Source organism: Phyllostomus discolor, chromosome 10 (genome assembly GCF_004126475.2).
Source record: "Phyllostomus discolor isolate MPI-MPIP mPhyDis1 chromosome 10, mPhyDis1.pri.v3, whole genome shotgun sequence".
Classification (NCBI taxonomy): domain Eukaryota; kingdom Metazoa; phylum Chordata; class Mammalia; order Chiroptera; family Phyllostomidae; genus Phyllostomus; species Phyllostomus discolor.
The window spans coordinates 15211494-15227027 of record NC_040912.2 but is presented as its reverse complement, the minus strand read 5'-3'; the positions used below and the strand labels follow the sequence as shown (position 1 = coordinate 15227027).

At 47.3% G+C, this 15534-nt stretch overlaps 1 protein-coding gene across 1 annotated transcript in view; it reads right to left on the bottom strand.

The window, feature by feature from the left end:
* The window catches only part of RAPGEF5 (Rap guanine nucleotide exchange factor 5), a 221849-nt gene extending 208021 nt beyond the window's left edge, over positions 1 to 13828 (bottom strand). The window contains exon 1 of the mRNA XM_028526158.2: positions 13547 to 13828. Within this exon, the coding sequence (XP_028381959.2) occupies positions 13547 to 13726 (180 nt within the window). The 5' untranslated portion in view covers positions 13727 to 13828. The remainder of the gene's footprint in view (positions 1 to 13546) is intronic.
* Between the last annotated feature and the right edge of the window lie 1706 nt (positions 13829 to 15534).

Below are 15534 nucleotides of genomic sequence, written 5' to 3'. Positions count from 1 at the left end.
CAAAATGAGAGAGAGAGAAAGCAGGAGCAACAGGTACCTCTGACTTCTCTCCCCTCCCAGCCTTCCATCGACTGAACCCAAAGCAAAGCGAGATGGCCAAGGGCACCCAAGGGATGAGCACCCACGGAGGGGGCCTCCAAGGTACAGACTAGGACAGCCGAGTGTGGAGAGCGCATGGACGGACACACAGAACAACCAGCAGAGCTGCCCTGGGCCCTTCATGCTCCACATGTTCATCGCTTCTTTTGTAACTGCCAGTCACCTTGTGGGAACCAATGAGGGGGATTTTCCAATGACATTAATCCAACAAAAGTCTTATTGCCATGGTTTTGCCCCTTGGTTTGGTCTTCCATCATACAGGTGGTAAACAGAGTTTACCTGTTTAAACAGAGTTTACCTGGTAAGACCAGGCAGACTCAGAAATTTTCTGACCATGAAGGTCACCAGACTCTCGAGGCCTTTTAGACCAGTGCTGCTAAGTATGGTCCATGGACCAGCAGCATCAGCAGCACCTGGAAGTGGAAGGAAATGCAGATTCCTGGGCCCCACCCATGCATTATCAAATCAAAGTCTCTAAGACTGGAGCCCTGGAATCTGTGTTTTAACAAGCCCTCCGGGGTTCTCATGCATGCTGCAGGTTGAGCAGTCCCCGCTGGCCCCACCTCTGACAGCTCTAAGGAGAACGGTCCACCGACAGCCCATCGGTCACTTGCACTAAGTGGGGTCCTGTCTACGGAGCCCCTGACTCTTTCCACTTCCTCACCGTGACCTCCAGCAGGACACCGGTGTTTGAGCTTCACTTTTCTACTTAACTGCTTTCAATCTGACCAATAAGATCTCTTTCAGCTTGTCAAAGGGACAGACCATGGAAACCCTCAGATCTGTCATTTCAGGCAAGGAGGGTGATGATGGTGGCCGTGGCGGCGGCAGCGACAACGGCAGCAGCTCCCGCTTACTGAGCCATCGCTATATAACGAGCTCTGTCGTAACCATCCTGCACACATTAATGTACGTAGTCTCACCACCCCACGGGGCAGGCACTGTCCGCCTCCCAGACGGTGAGGTCCTGACATGGACAAAAGCTCCGTAACTGCCTTTGGGTCTGCATAAGAAAGGAACACCTAGTCCAAAGCTACGAAAACAGTAAAATAAAGATGTAAAAGCCCTTTGTAAACGGCAAGCATTCTATCAGGTTAGTCAAAAAGTTCATTTGGTTGTTTTCATATGGTGGCTCCAGTAGCGCGTAGTTGTCTTTAACTCCATTCGAAAAAATTTTGTCAGGCTGAAATCCACAAAATTGTGACAGCTGTCATACCAGCGTGGATGTAAACACCTTATCAAAATTGGTGAATTTCTGGGTAGCCATTTTAAATTGAAGATGAAAGAAAATATGCAACATTTTCAACATATTATGCTTTATTATTTCCAGAAAGGTAAAAAAAAATGCAACTGAAAACGCAAAGAAAGATCTATGCAGTGTGTGGGAAAGGTGCTGTGACTGATCGGATGTGTCAAAGTGGTTTGCGAAGTTTCGTGCTGGAGATGTCTCGCTGGACGATGCTCCCCGGTTGGTTAGACCAGCTGAAGCTGACAGCAATCAAATCCAGACATCAACTGAGAGCAGTCAACGTTAGTCCACGTGGGACAGACAGCCGGCATACTCAAAATATCCAAATCAATAAAGTTATTGGTGAACATGAAAAATGTGTCTTTTATTTTACTGAAAAAACCCATACAGACTTTTGGGCCAACTCAATACAAACGACAGCAGAGAAAATAACCAACTACTGATGAACTGAAGTTGCTGAGTTTTTTTTTAAGCTCTAACTTCATTAGATATTCAAAGTAAATTAGAACATGACTAATAGGCTTTTCTTTAAAGGAGCTTTGTGCCAAGAGGGGGGAAATTTGCTTCAAATGGTACTATTTGAAGATTTGTGCTAAATTTAGAATAGTAGAGGAAAACAAGTATTGATGCTAATTTGAAACTAAAAAAACAGCTTTCATTGATGACAAGAAGTAGCAACAAAGCTCTGATTAAAAGGAGATAAAACCACCCTGTAGATCTCCTCAGACACAAAGATGGGCTGTTGCCACCAGTTCTCTTCTGATACCGCTCCCAGAATTCTGTTTATGACCAAACAATTTCATCTTCCAGAAACAGATGTATAGGTATGTTCTTTTTACTCCTTTGATTCCCGATTTAGTAAGATTCTTCCTACATCTTCAAATGCTCTTCAAACGAACACATTAGCTTCCCCTCCCTAACTCAAGAGACGCGATGGATAGCAAAGACCCACCTCTCCCTGTTTGCCCAGAGCGCTCCGGGGGCTGAGCCGGCCTCTCAGCGGAGAAAGACGCTGCTCTGACCTCGGTCAGACACAGAGCAAGAAGTGCAAACTGACCCCCTCTCCCCTCATCGATTCCCGTGATAGACTACTGACTGGTATTCCATTTTAAGAGACAGAGACTCAAAAGGTTATTTGCCTTTCTCCAGGTCATACAGCCATTAACTGACGAACACAGAAGAATGTTCTCTTTACCATGCCACTGCCGATTCTATTTCATGGACTGACAGAGCCATCACGCCTCCCCTAATTTCTACGCGGGACCATTATACATCTTCTCCACCTTCTTTCTACAAAAGATTCCATACCTACATATAAACCCATAGCACAATACGGAGGAGTAAGCCAACTGTAGTGTTTGTTCACTACAGTCAACACTCCGTGTGTCGGATCAAGCAGAAGTGATAAGCACTCGGCTTCCCTCGACAGGAACAGAGAGAGTAAAACAAATTTACAGGCAGCACCGAAGGCGTCAGTGTGGGGCAATCACAAGTATTTGCCTGTACACCTCCTAACAGCTGCAGGTAAATGATTTGACAAGGTCAAATTCAACTGAACAGCAAAACCACCAATGGGGCTGTAGTTGAAGTTGCTAGACCAGTTGGGGCGGGGGAAATACGGGAAGACAACCAGCTAGATTGCAGGAGCCCTGGTTTTCCAGATGCCTTAACTTCAGTAAAGGTTTGTGTGGCCTTTATTAGAAATCCTGAATTAGGATGTTTCCTACAGACTACGCAAATAGTGCGAAATGAAAGGGAAGCATTTTACAAGGGCGAAGCCAATGCCCCGTGAACAAAGCAGATAAAATCTGAAGAGCATGAACTGAGTCACAGGTAAGAGCTGCCAACTTACCACACAAAGTCTGGTGACTCAAACGCAAGTCGAAATCTACTGTCAAGTGAGTACATTCACAGTTCTTAGTTCTAAAAAAAAGAAACGTATACGGGAAGTTTACCTTTAAACTTTACTTTTAAAAAATCTGTGAGGACACCAATAGTAGATTTTATATGTATATATAATCCCACTTAAAAGAATTTCAGTTTCTTCCACTTTAATGCTACACTGAGGCTATTATTCATGTTTACTGAAGGAAAAATTTAAACTTACTCTCCTCTGATATTTAAATCATTACCTAAGCAATATCAGTGTTCATATACACTGTTAATGTAATCCCTATTCCCATTTCTCACACTTCACCGATAGATACAGATTTTGTTTTAAAGCTGTGATTTACTTTGATATTTCTACAGATAAACTATGCAGCTAACTTTCAAAACTAAAACATGACTTACTATATATAGTTCCTGTATTCTGAAACACCAAAATTTTATGACATACCATCATTTTAATAATTGCTTTACAGAGAAAAAGAATGTATCCCATTAAATGATCATATCAATTGTAACATGCGTCCCTCCTTCAAAAGTGCTGAGAGAGGAAGAGAGAGACTGTGATCAGGAAATAATTAATTATTTTATTCAGAGAGAAGACACAGCACAGTAGAAGCCCTTATACCATGGAGCCCGATTTCTCGGGTTCCAATCCTGGCTCCTCCCCCTAAAGGGGGATCTCAGGCCACTCGGCCTCTCTGTACCTCCACTTCCTCTTTGGAATAAAAAAAGATAATGAGAGCATGTGCCACATTAAGGTCGTTATAAAAATTAAATGAGTTAGTTTTTAAAGTACTTCAAACAACTGCACGCCATAAGTGTTCTATAGGGACTTGTTAAATAATCATCATCACCACCACCAAAAGCACCTACCAGAGCTCACCTAGCACATTCACTGCATTCAGAGGTGAACAATTTCCATTCGGCAACCCGACAAAATACTTTAATTCATGGAAATATTTACTGACAACAGAACCATTGCTTGATGCTAGGTTAGATTTTTGAAAGATGGAAAGATTAAGAAAAAAGTAAAATATTTACAGAGCGACGGTGCTGCTCTCAGGAAAGCAGGGTAGAAAGGGCTTTTCAACTAGGGTCTGTGGAGACCCAGGCTTCACAACATCCACGAGCCACCTGAAATGAGATGCAAACTCATGTCTGCATGTGCGTTTTCCTGGGGTGCTATCCTCTGAGTCTTAAAAAGGCCCGGAATCCAAAATGTTAGGAGCCATTTGCTCAGGGCAATCCAACCACATTAAAAGATAAAGATAAATACACCAAAGTTTAATTTTATTAAAAAGATATTTCCCTGGCTGGTATGGCTCAATGGATTGAGTGCCAGCCTGTGAACCGAAAGGTCACAGGTTCGATTCCCAGTCAGGTCACCTGCCTGGGTTGCGGGCCGGGTCCCCAGCTGGGGGTGTGCAAGGGGCAACTGATGGACGTTTCTCCCGCACATCAGTGTTTCTCTTCTTGCTCTCCTTCTCCCACCCTTCCCCTCTCTCTAAAAATAAATAAACAAAATAAAGTATTTTTTTAAAAAGATATCCGTGTATTCTCAATGATTTTATTCAATTGTAAGCACTTCCTACGTCCTAATCTGAAGTTTCTTCAATATCAAATCACCTTCAGAAATGTAAGTCCTAGGTTACCAGAAATTCTCTCCCTTTTCATCTGGTTTCCCAAGCACCCCAGAAAAGGAACCTGCTTGTTTTATACATCTTCAAGACCATTCGTGAGATGGGGCCAGTCAGCTCCCAAACCTCCTAAGAAAACCATGCCTTCTAAGATGGGTTACCCCATACCGTCACGTTTCTCGTAAATGGCTGGTACAGCTGGGAGATGAGGGGCAGCTGCTGCTCCCACCACTGCCAGACTTGCATGTATCTAACAGCAGATCCTGGAAGCCGTTCCTGAAGATTCTGGGAGGAAAATGAGCCAGCTGTGTTTTACACTGAGACTTAAAATGTTCGGTGCATCCACTGTTCCTGTAGACCTCATTTTATAATTATGTCCAAGTCTTAGATTAACACATTAGTGTGGGAAAGACACAGGTTTTAGAATCAGACAGTCCTGAGCTCTGTTCTGCCTCTCCTACTTCCTAGCTGTGTGACCATGGAAAAGTTACTTAACCTCTCTGGGTTGTAGTTCCCTGCCTTTAGGGTGCTACTGAAGTTTTAAACTGATAAAGACATGCCAGTGTCCACAATGGCATCTGCAGATTTCCCTTTTCCATATCCACTTATGAATGATTTATCATAATAATAATTTACCACAAAAAGTTAGGCCATTGATTTGAACTATTTTGCCTTCACAGAAAATTATACGACTTCTCACAAACTACTTCCAGGTCATGTATCACTACTGACATTACTGGATCTCTAACAAGGGTTGTTATGCAATATTAAAGCAAAAAAAAAATCCCAAGTACTCAAAGTCATCACCAATGACTTACCTCCCCACATTTCCACCTATTTTTAGCTATACACATTACCAATCACTGCCAAGGCAATTTAAGAGATGTTGCAAGTATGAAACTGACTACTTTGTTATGGCATCATTATTCAGACAGCACTTAAAACATTCACTGTTAGGATATCAGGACTTTTAAAAACATGGAATCTGACATTGCATACAAAAGCAAAAAAATTTCTGTGCCTAGGTTTCCATAAATATGTCTCTGAAGGCCCATTTGCCTAGAATAAGCATCCAGCTGGGAAAGGAAAAATTTAAGCTGCGACGTGCCCCAAACTTTCTATATCTCATCCCTATTCTTGGAAAAACCTGACCCAGAGCGCATCTCATTACAGAAGAAGAAACGGAGGCTTCGAACGCCCAGAGAACGCGGCGCAAGGACACAGAGTGATGGCCACAGGGTCCCAATGCTGTTCTGAAGCCAGAACCCTGGCCCTTTCCCGTCGATCTCATGCAACCAAGGCCCCTTCCAGGGGTTGGAGGCAAGGGGAAGAAATGAGCAATGACAGCATAAACTTGCTACTGAGTTCATTTGCTAAAATTCACATGAAATTAACATAGAATAAATGAATCAATAATTTCTTTTCCTTCTCCCCAAATAGATATTTTTAGAGGTGGCATCCATGGAGTTCTAGTTTATTAATAGTCACAGTCAACATAGTTTTATCCAACTATCAAGGTTTGAGCTGGAGGCAGGCAATGTGGCAATGTTTCTCAGGTAAGATCATCACGTGTCCCTCCAGCCTTATCTGACTCACCTTTCCTGAAGACACGTGCCTCCCTTAAAGGCCTTGATCCTCTGACCGACTACCATGCGCAGATAAGGAAACACTAAACAGGTAAATTCCAAGCTTTTTGGATTGACTTTGACTGAGTTGGGCCTGAGCAATTTTTGCTTATGACACTTTGAACGCTACTTTTAATTTTCGTAAACAGTTGTTACCGATCATCTATCACCACAATTCTCTCTCTGTCCCTGCCCTGACGTGCAGTAGGTCCACCACAAGCCTCTGTGTGCTCAAATGAAAGAAGAGTTACCGTCTGCCGTTATCCACAAACAGCACTGACCAGCCCCTCTCCGTGGGGCAAGGCGCTGTCAGCAGGTACCGTAAGCCTATGGGAGTTTGGAGTAAATATACCCTTTGCCCTCAGTGCATTTGAGGAAAACCAGAGAGTCAATTCAGCACATGGACTATGGAACCAGAATGGCTGCATTCAAACCTCCCTCACCCCACCCACTCCGGGATCTCGGGCAACTCACATCTGTGTTTCCCTTTCCTCATCTGAGGGTGCAAATAATGGCACCAAACTCATAGGCCTGGTGTGAGGGTTCAACGCGGTTTATTCATATGAGAACACGCATAGCACCTCATTAAGTGTCATGCCGTGGTAGCCACTGGTTTTCACTTAAATACAAAGAACAAACTACATGTTTTGCCTGTAAGATACGTGCATAAAAGGACTATAAGCGGGGCCTGCTGGGGTCACTCAGAGCAGTATGTGTTTCTCAGTCAACAGTCTTATTTCCGGCAGAGGAGGGCATTAGTCACAATGAACGCACTCCACCTTGGGCAAAGGCAATGGGCTACCTTGTTCCCCTTGCAGAAGGAACCACCTGGGCAGTGACCATACACCACAATGAGAGAATCTTACCCACGGAGCCAGCAGCTGTTCCTCCCGTTTCTCCAGCTTTACCCGCCGTGCCTCGGGGACCCTGCCTGAGTGGGGGGTGCTAGAGGGGCCAGGGGAGGAGAGGACAGTCCAAGGCCAAGAACTACTGGAGGGCTCTGGCGGATGCCCAGGTGCACTGGTGAATCCTCCTGGCATCTGGAAATGAAATGGACTTCTGGGAGCTGAAGAAGGGGACGGAGCACTGAGAAGACAGCCGGGCAGCCAAAGCCTCGGGTAAGCCAGCGCCGGCGCTCTGCCAGTGCATGTGCAAGGAGGGAACAGTGGTCACCGGCTGTTTTCTCCCTCTGCTTCACCAGAGGGAGAAAACAACAGTCTTAGAAACAGCCTGGTGAGGAGGATTTAAAAAGAAAAAAAAAACACAATAAGATGGAAGGCTTAAGACCAAGGTAAAAACAATGTAACCACTGAGAGGCAAAAAACTGGAGGAGATAAATTGTTTTCAGTGAAAAGCAAAACAAAACAAACAAGTGTTCCCTGGAAAATGGCTGCCTTGGACCTGAAGCCAGAGAAGATAAGCTGTGACTCTCTCACACCGGAAAGCAGGAAGGTATCAGAGACCACGGGGGCCTCGAAAAGCTACCCAGGAGACAAGGACAAGCTGAGCATCAGAAAGAATGTTGCCTGCAGTGGAGGAAAACAAATACGCTAAGTTCCACAAGTTCTTGATGCTACTTTAAAAAGAGGATCTTGTTGACTACTGTGGGAGGTTGTCAGAGCACAAACCAATACTCAGAAAGTTGATAAAAGGAAAAATAAGCCTTTCCCCTGTCTTTCCTATACAATCTAAATTTCAGGAGCCCCAACTAATCCATGAGGGTACGTTCTTTGTTTTATTTATTTATTTATTTATTTAGATTTAATTAATTAATTTATTTTTTAGAGAGGGAGAGAAACATCAATGTGTGGTTTCCTCTGGCACTCCCCCTACTGGGGATCTGGTCCACAACCCTGGCATGTGCCCTGACTGAGAATCAAACCTGTGACCCTTTTATTCACAAGCTGGCATTCAACCACTGACCCACACCAGCCAAGGCAATGAAGAAACAAAAACCACTAATTTGAAAAGATATGTGTACTCTTAGTTCATTGTAGCATCATTTACAATAGCCAAGATATGGAAACTCATGAAATGTCCATCAGTGGACGAACGCATAAAGAAAACATGGGTCCTGGCAGGCCGGCTCCATTGGAGCGTCATCCTGTACACCAAAGGATGTGGGTTAAATCCCCAGTCAGAGCACATACCTAGGTTGTGGGTTCAATAACCAGTCGGGGTGAATCAACCAATTGATGCTTCTCTCTCACATCGATGTTTCTCCCTCCCTCCCTCTCTCTCTCTCTCTCTCTCTCTCTCAAATCAATGAACATATCCTCAGGTGAGGATTTAAAAAAAGAAGAAAAAAGAAAATGTGGTATATACACACTAGAATATTAATTAGCCACTTAAAAGAATGAAATCTTACCATTTGTAATAACATGGTTGCAGGCATTATGCTAAGTGAAGTAAGTCAAAGAGAGAAAAAGAGAAATACAATACATATGATTCACTTCTATGTGGAATCTAAAAAAACGACAAAAAAACAAGCTGATAGATACAGAGAACAAACTGTTGGTGCAAGAGGTGGGCAAAATGGATGAGGGGAGTCAAAAGGTACACACTTCTAGTTATAAAAATAAGGTACACACTTCTAGTTATGAAAAATCTGAGGATGTGATGCGTCAGTGTGTCAACTATTGTTAATAATACTGTTGCATATCTGAAAGTTGCTAAGAGAATAAATCTTAAAAGTTCTCACTACAAGAAAAAGAAATTCTGCAACTACGTATAGTGACAGATGTTAACCAGGCCTACTGTGGCGAGCATTTTCACAGTAATACAGATGTTGACTGATTATGTTGTACACCTGAAGTGAAACTAATATAATGTTGTATGTCAACTATACCTCAACAAGAAGTATAAACATCTTTTAATCCTCACCTGAGGATATGTTTTTTATTGATTACAGAAAGAGGGGAAGGGAGAGAGAGAGAGAGAAACATTGATGTAAGAGAGAGAAAAACATGGATCAACTGCCCACCGTATACAACCTTCGTGGTGTATGGGACAGTGCTCCAACCAACTGCGCCACTGAGCCAGCCGACTAGGGCTAAGCACTTTTTTAAAAAAGGAATCATAGATTCAGATCACCACCACTTTACAACCCCTGATGAAATGGATCTAGGCTGTAACCATGACGCTATGGTTGCTGTGGTTCTATGATCCTGAAATCATTAGGTGAAAAGGTAGAAAGGTGAGTTGACTCTACCGGAACCCACTAATCAGTCTTCACATCTCAGAAAGAGCCATCCAGACATCACGTGTCTTGTGATGTGACGCAACAGATTTTACACAGCACTGCCTACGAAGGACCCTTGTTTCTGAACTCGAATCTAATCAAGCCTCTACATCTAACTTCCAGATTGTAGGAAACGTGGAGAACAGAGCAACAAATGAAGCGACACCGTGGTAAGAAATCAGCCCAGAAAGTGGGACCTGCTATTGGACACATGACCCATTCCCTCCATCAAATCGATGGCATGAAAAAAGAGGCGGGGGATGAGGAGACAACCAATAAAATAGATTTAAAAACCGAATGACCAAATGCAACATGTGAACCTTACTTAGTTCCTGATTCCAACAAACCGTAAGTAAAAGGATATCCTTGACAAAATCTGAATATGGGAATTACATTAAAGTATTGTTAACATTTTTAGGTATAAAAAAGGCATAGAAGTTGTTTTCTTTTTTAAATTTTTATTGATTTTAGAGACAGAGGAAGGGTGGGTGGGAGGGAGGGATGGTAGGCTGATGGACTTGTTGTTCCCCACCATCCACATGCTCACTGGTTGATTCCTGTCTGTGCCCTGACAGGACGGATGGAGCCTGCAACTTTGGCTTATCAGGACGGCACTCTTAACCAGCTGAGCTACCCCGCCAGGGCGAACTTGTTTCTTTAAAGAAAAAAAGTCCCTCTCGGAGATATAAACTGAAACATTTATGAGTGAGATGACATGATGTTTAAGATTTTACCTTAAAATACAGCAGCTTCCATAGGAAAAAAAAGTGGGGAAGAAGGAGATAAGTAAAACAAGACTGGCAAATATTAGTACCCGTTGAGGTCTGAGTGCTTATTACACTCATCTCTCACAACCTCCACACCACAAAGTTCTAAAAAAATAAAGAAAGGGTTTTGGTGGGAATTCGAGCTGGGCCTTATCTTACCACTGACTTTTAGGAGGTAGCTCGGGTCCTTTCACAGCAAATTCAGTCATTCCCCGCTTAGCCTAAGGAGCTGCAAGCGCCTTAACCAGTGTACACTCGAATTCAATGTGATCAGAAGTGACTGAACCACGGAGCCCCGGAGTTCTGCAGTGTTAGCCAAATGCCAGCTTAATCTGTCCCAGTAAGAGATCACCTACCAGGCATCGCGTGGGGTGACAGGGCTCACAAGGAGCTTACTTGCTGACACGGGCCATCAGACCGTGCAGATTTGTGGGAGCCCAAGGCAGCATGGACCGGAGCCACCAGGGTTCCTCAACCAGATCCTGGACAATGCAGAAACTGCCAACGCTCTTACCAGTTTGTGTAAAGCACAGAGATGTTGTTGTTGTTTTTAAACCAGTGGTAATGACTCTGTGTTAACTTGTCCATATACTCACTCGGCCACGGCCTGGAGGTGCAGCCCGGGAGCTACAAAATGAAAGGTCCACAGAAGGATCTAGCCGTGAGTCGTCCGCATTAACATCACTGCCCTAACCAAGGGACTAACCGGAAGATCCCCGTTGCTCCCAAGTCACCAACTGGTTTGCTATATCTATGTCTCCAAAATGCTTCTATTATGGACTGAACGTGTCTCTTCAACACCTGTACGTTGAAGAGCTAAACCCCAGTGTGGTGGTATTTTGAGATGAGCCCTGTGGGGGTATTTAGGGGTAGACTAGGTCAAGGCAGGGGGCGGGGGGCTCTGTGATGGAATTAGCAGGTTTATAAGAAGAGGAAGAGAGAGAGTAGCTCCCTCCGTGTGCAGGAGGAACGGCCGTGTGAGGGAGCACACGGGAGAAGGCGGCTGTCCGCAAGCCAGGAAGAGCACTCCCGCCAGAAACCAAATCAGCCGGCACCTCGATCTTGGACTTCCCAGCATCCAGAACCGTGAGAAATAAACTTCTGTTGCTCAATCCATCCGGTCGACGGTATTTTGTTATGGTATTAGCCTGAGCAGACTAATACAGGCACATATTTCACCTATTTTTCCTTCTTTTTCTTGCTTTCAAATCCCCACCTCTTTGCTTTGGAAGATTCCAGAATCACAAAAGTGGTTCCAAAGCCAAAGCAGGGGAAGGGAAGTTGAGTTGCACAATATGGGTTTCCAACACTGGAAAAAATGGACCATCTCCCCCAGTAAGGAACAGGCCATGCACCTGTGAACTGCGTCTGGAATGTCCCAAAGAGAACCCAGTCTTAGCATGGAAGAAGGGTGAGTAAAGTACACGTATCTGAAGTAACCACATTCAGAAGAATTAAGAAGATAAGGGTAAATTTGTATACTGGCAAGGCACACACCATCACCCCAGGCAGCGAGACACACGGGGCTGCCTATAGAGAGATGACCACCACCGATCTGTTTGCACAGGAGCCCCCAGCCACCCCCCTCCCCGACTGACGGCCGGGTCCTCAGGATTCTGTGCCGAGAAGAAGTAACTGTCAGGGATAACAGGAGCACGCGCTGACCTACTTATCTCTACATTCCTGCAAAGTCTACAACTCTGCTTCTTGCGTATGTTTTGTTATCACATCTCTGGGACATGCTTCCTCGCATTCTTCGCAGGCGGTCCCGTCTGCCACACGTTAAGGTCACTGGGGGGCAATTCCTAAAATCCCCGGGCCACGAACCGAAACACCAACGTAATCCTCAGAACATTCCCCTGGGGCAGATCATCCACAGCCACCCCAACGTGGGAAAGATAATGCCTAAGAAAGGAACCACGCAGCCTAGCGAGGTCGAAGACCTACAGCAGTTCAGACCCTTCCCTGCCCACAGGAAGCCGCACCAAAATGAGTGTTTCTCCCTAACTCTCAAGATTGCACAATCCTATCTTTGCAAGAGCTAAAAGTCCCCTGGTGAAGTCCTCTTTTAAAGGCAGACAACAAAGGCTTCATTTTTTTTTTATTATAGCCACCCCCCCCAACACACACACCCCTACCGTATTGCAGCTTCTCAGTAAAACCTGATTAATAATGGCACATTTTTTTTTAACTGAGTGGAAACCACCAAAAATGCCCTGAAGCCCTGGTGAGCGGGGAAACCTGAGAAGTCAGCCAGGTGGCCTGGGGCCTTCGGAGGGGCTGTGAGGGATGCGGGAGCCCAGCAGGCAGTCCACTCCTCCTCTGACACACAAAACACGTCCGACCTGCCCAGGCCATCAGATGCTCCTGGCAGCTCACGAGGGGCGCCCCTTCACCCAAACACCGTATTTAAACACACCATCAGGAAGTATTACGGTCTAACATTGGGGAAGGGGGGGGGGCGTCATCGAGCAATAAGTGCTGGAGACTCCGGAACCCAGGAGCTAAAAGAGCTGGCCCAGTAACTTCCCACTCCGGGGTCTCCCCTCGTCGGCGGCGGCGTCCAGAGCCACTCCCGATGCCCAGAGCTGGCAGCCGGGCGTCCGAAACGAGCGCACACGTCCCCTGCCTCCTGCACACCCGTGGGTCCCACTCACAGGCCCTGAAGCGTGCTGTCGGGACGGGGCTGGCCGACTGTTAGGTACCGGGCACCTGCAGCTGCCCCTCTGGGGACTGGCCAACTGCCTTTTTTCCGGCGATGCCCAACGGTCCGGCTGCCGGAGGCCAGGTGCCCTTGGGTTAAATCAGGTGCATCTGGGGGTGGGGGGAGGGGAAACTGTCGCTCACTGGGTGTGTGGGGTGTGGAAACGTACGACTCCGCCGTCCCCGGACCCTCTTCTGCCTAGTCCCGCAAAGGGGTGCCCCTTCCTCCACCTCCCCAACTTCCTGACGCCCTCCTCGGCGGCCCCCTAGGATGGGCGCGAGCTCCACGTGCGCGCCGCCCCTGCCCACTGGCGCCGGACCCAGCCGGCACTCACCCGGCCCCCGGCGACGCTCCGCTTCCTCCGCAGCGTGAGCCCGCTCCGCAGCAGCGCCGGCAGGTCCTTCAGCCGCGGCCGCAGGGACGCGGGGGGCTGCTCGCACTCGCGGGCGCTGGGGCTGCGGCGCAGGGCCGGGCTCTCGCACGGCGGCTGCATCTTGACCGAGCCCACGGCCATCCCGACGCCCTGACGGCGGCGCGGGCAGCTTCTCTCCCCGGCGCTTGCCTCCGCGCTTCGCCAGGCAGCGAGAGGGCGCGACTGCGGCTCGGGCGCGGGGCGCGCTGCCAGCGCTGCCCAGGGGCGCGCGCCGGGGCCCCTGCTGGGATCAGCCCCGCGCACCGCCCCCTCCCCGCCCAGGTGCGCCGGGCCCCGCCCCGCCCCGCCCCGCCCCGCCCCGCCCTCTTCCGCGGCTCACCTCCGCCTGCGGACCTGTCCCCCCTCAGCCTCTCCTGGAACCCGGGAAGGAGAGGGTAGGACACCTTGGGCACCGTCTCCTCTGTAGGTGCGGGGTTCCCAGAATCCTTCAGCAAACCCACTTTACTGCCCACCCCCAACTCCAATTCCCTTTAGGCTGAAAAGTCCCACTTCACTCCCTTTTCTTAACAGCCGGGGTTGAATTGGACTTCGACCAGGTGAACTGGGAATTCTCAGACTTTCCCTCCCCATAACCTCTCCCTGCTTTTGGCACAGCCTAGCCCCAAATCACAATAGCTGTTTCTGGAAACGGTTCTTGCCCAAGAGCTTCAAAATAGGCTGTGTTCTGCTACAAGTCCAACACCACCCTGAGGCAGAATTGCGCCCCCTCCATCACCACCGTCCCGCTGCCCCGTCTTGGATGCACTCATCAGGAAAGGACGAGGGGAGAAAACTTGTGTTGGTTATGCTAGGTGTTTAGCAAAATCGGTGCAAGTCTGGTGACCCGAAGGTGAATCTCTCTGCTAACGTGTTGGAACCTGACCTTCTCTGAAAGCCCGATGCGCGTGATGAATGTGCTTGGTAAACTGTAAAGGCCAGCAGGGTGTGAATCATTGTTCACACCACTCCAGAAGCCAGGAATAGTGGAGCGCTGAGAGCAAGGGGTGCCAGCAGGGCCTTGAAACACGGGTGGCTGTGAATCTTCACCTCCCACACCCTCAGTGAGGGCCAGCTAGGCTTTCACTCCTCCTCAGTAGGTTGCTGAGGCCCCCATCTTTGCCTAAGACTGGTAAGAATTTCATAAGCTCACATTTAAGAAGAAGAAAAGAAAATGGACAAATAAGGATTACAGAAGGTCAGGGCCCTGAGTTGGTTGGCCGTGTACCCTCAGTCCCTCACTGGGGGAATCTATATGGAAATGTGGCCACGTGAGGAAAGAGGAAGAGTGACTTGTGACCTTTGACTGCCAGGAACTTAGGAGTTGGCCCAGGAGAAAATAAACACATAGAAAAAGAGAGGAATTGCTGTGTACTCTTGGTAACGGCCAAGTGAGTGTGGATAATGAGGATTCTGAGCCACAGGAGCGAGACACGCTTCTGGCCTGGGGTGGGCCAGGGAAACCAATGAGGCCAGTTTAGACTGGGCCTTAAAGCTGAGTGGGGAAGGTCCCACCGGGGAGAAAGGAGGGGGCAGAGTCCTCCAAGGAAAGAGGAAAATCGGGAGAGCAAGGTGGTATGGCACAGAACCAGTGGGCACTGCGTGTGTCATAGTGGCGGGAGAGAAGGACAGAACTGTAATGAGGGAGCAGGAGAAAATACCGGAATGTGCTGGTGACACTGCAGAAGGCCTTACATCCCGTCACCTTAAGCTGTGTGGAAAGCACTCCACAAGGAACTCTACAGTCTATTACAGGTTCAAAATACCAACTGCGTTTATTTATTCAAGCCTGAATCCCACTTGTACCTACCATGTAAGACTTACCAGTTTATATAACATTGAAATGCTTCAGCTCCAGTTAGAAATCAGGCATTACCACGAGCCCCAGAGTGTCCCCCTGTGCTTCAGACTTT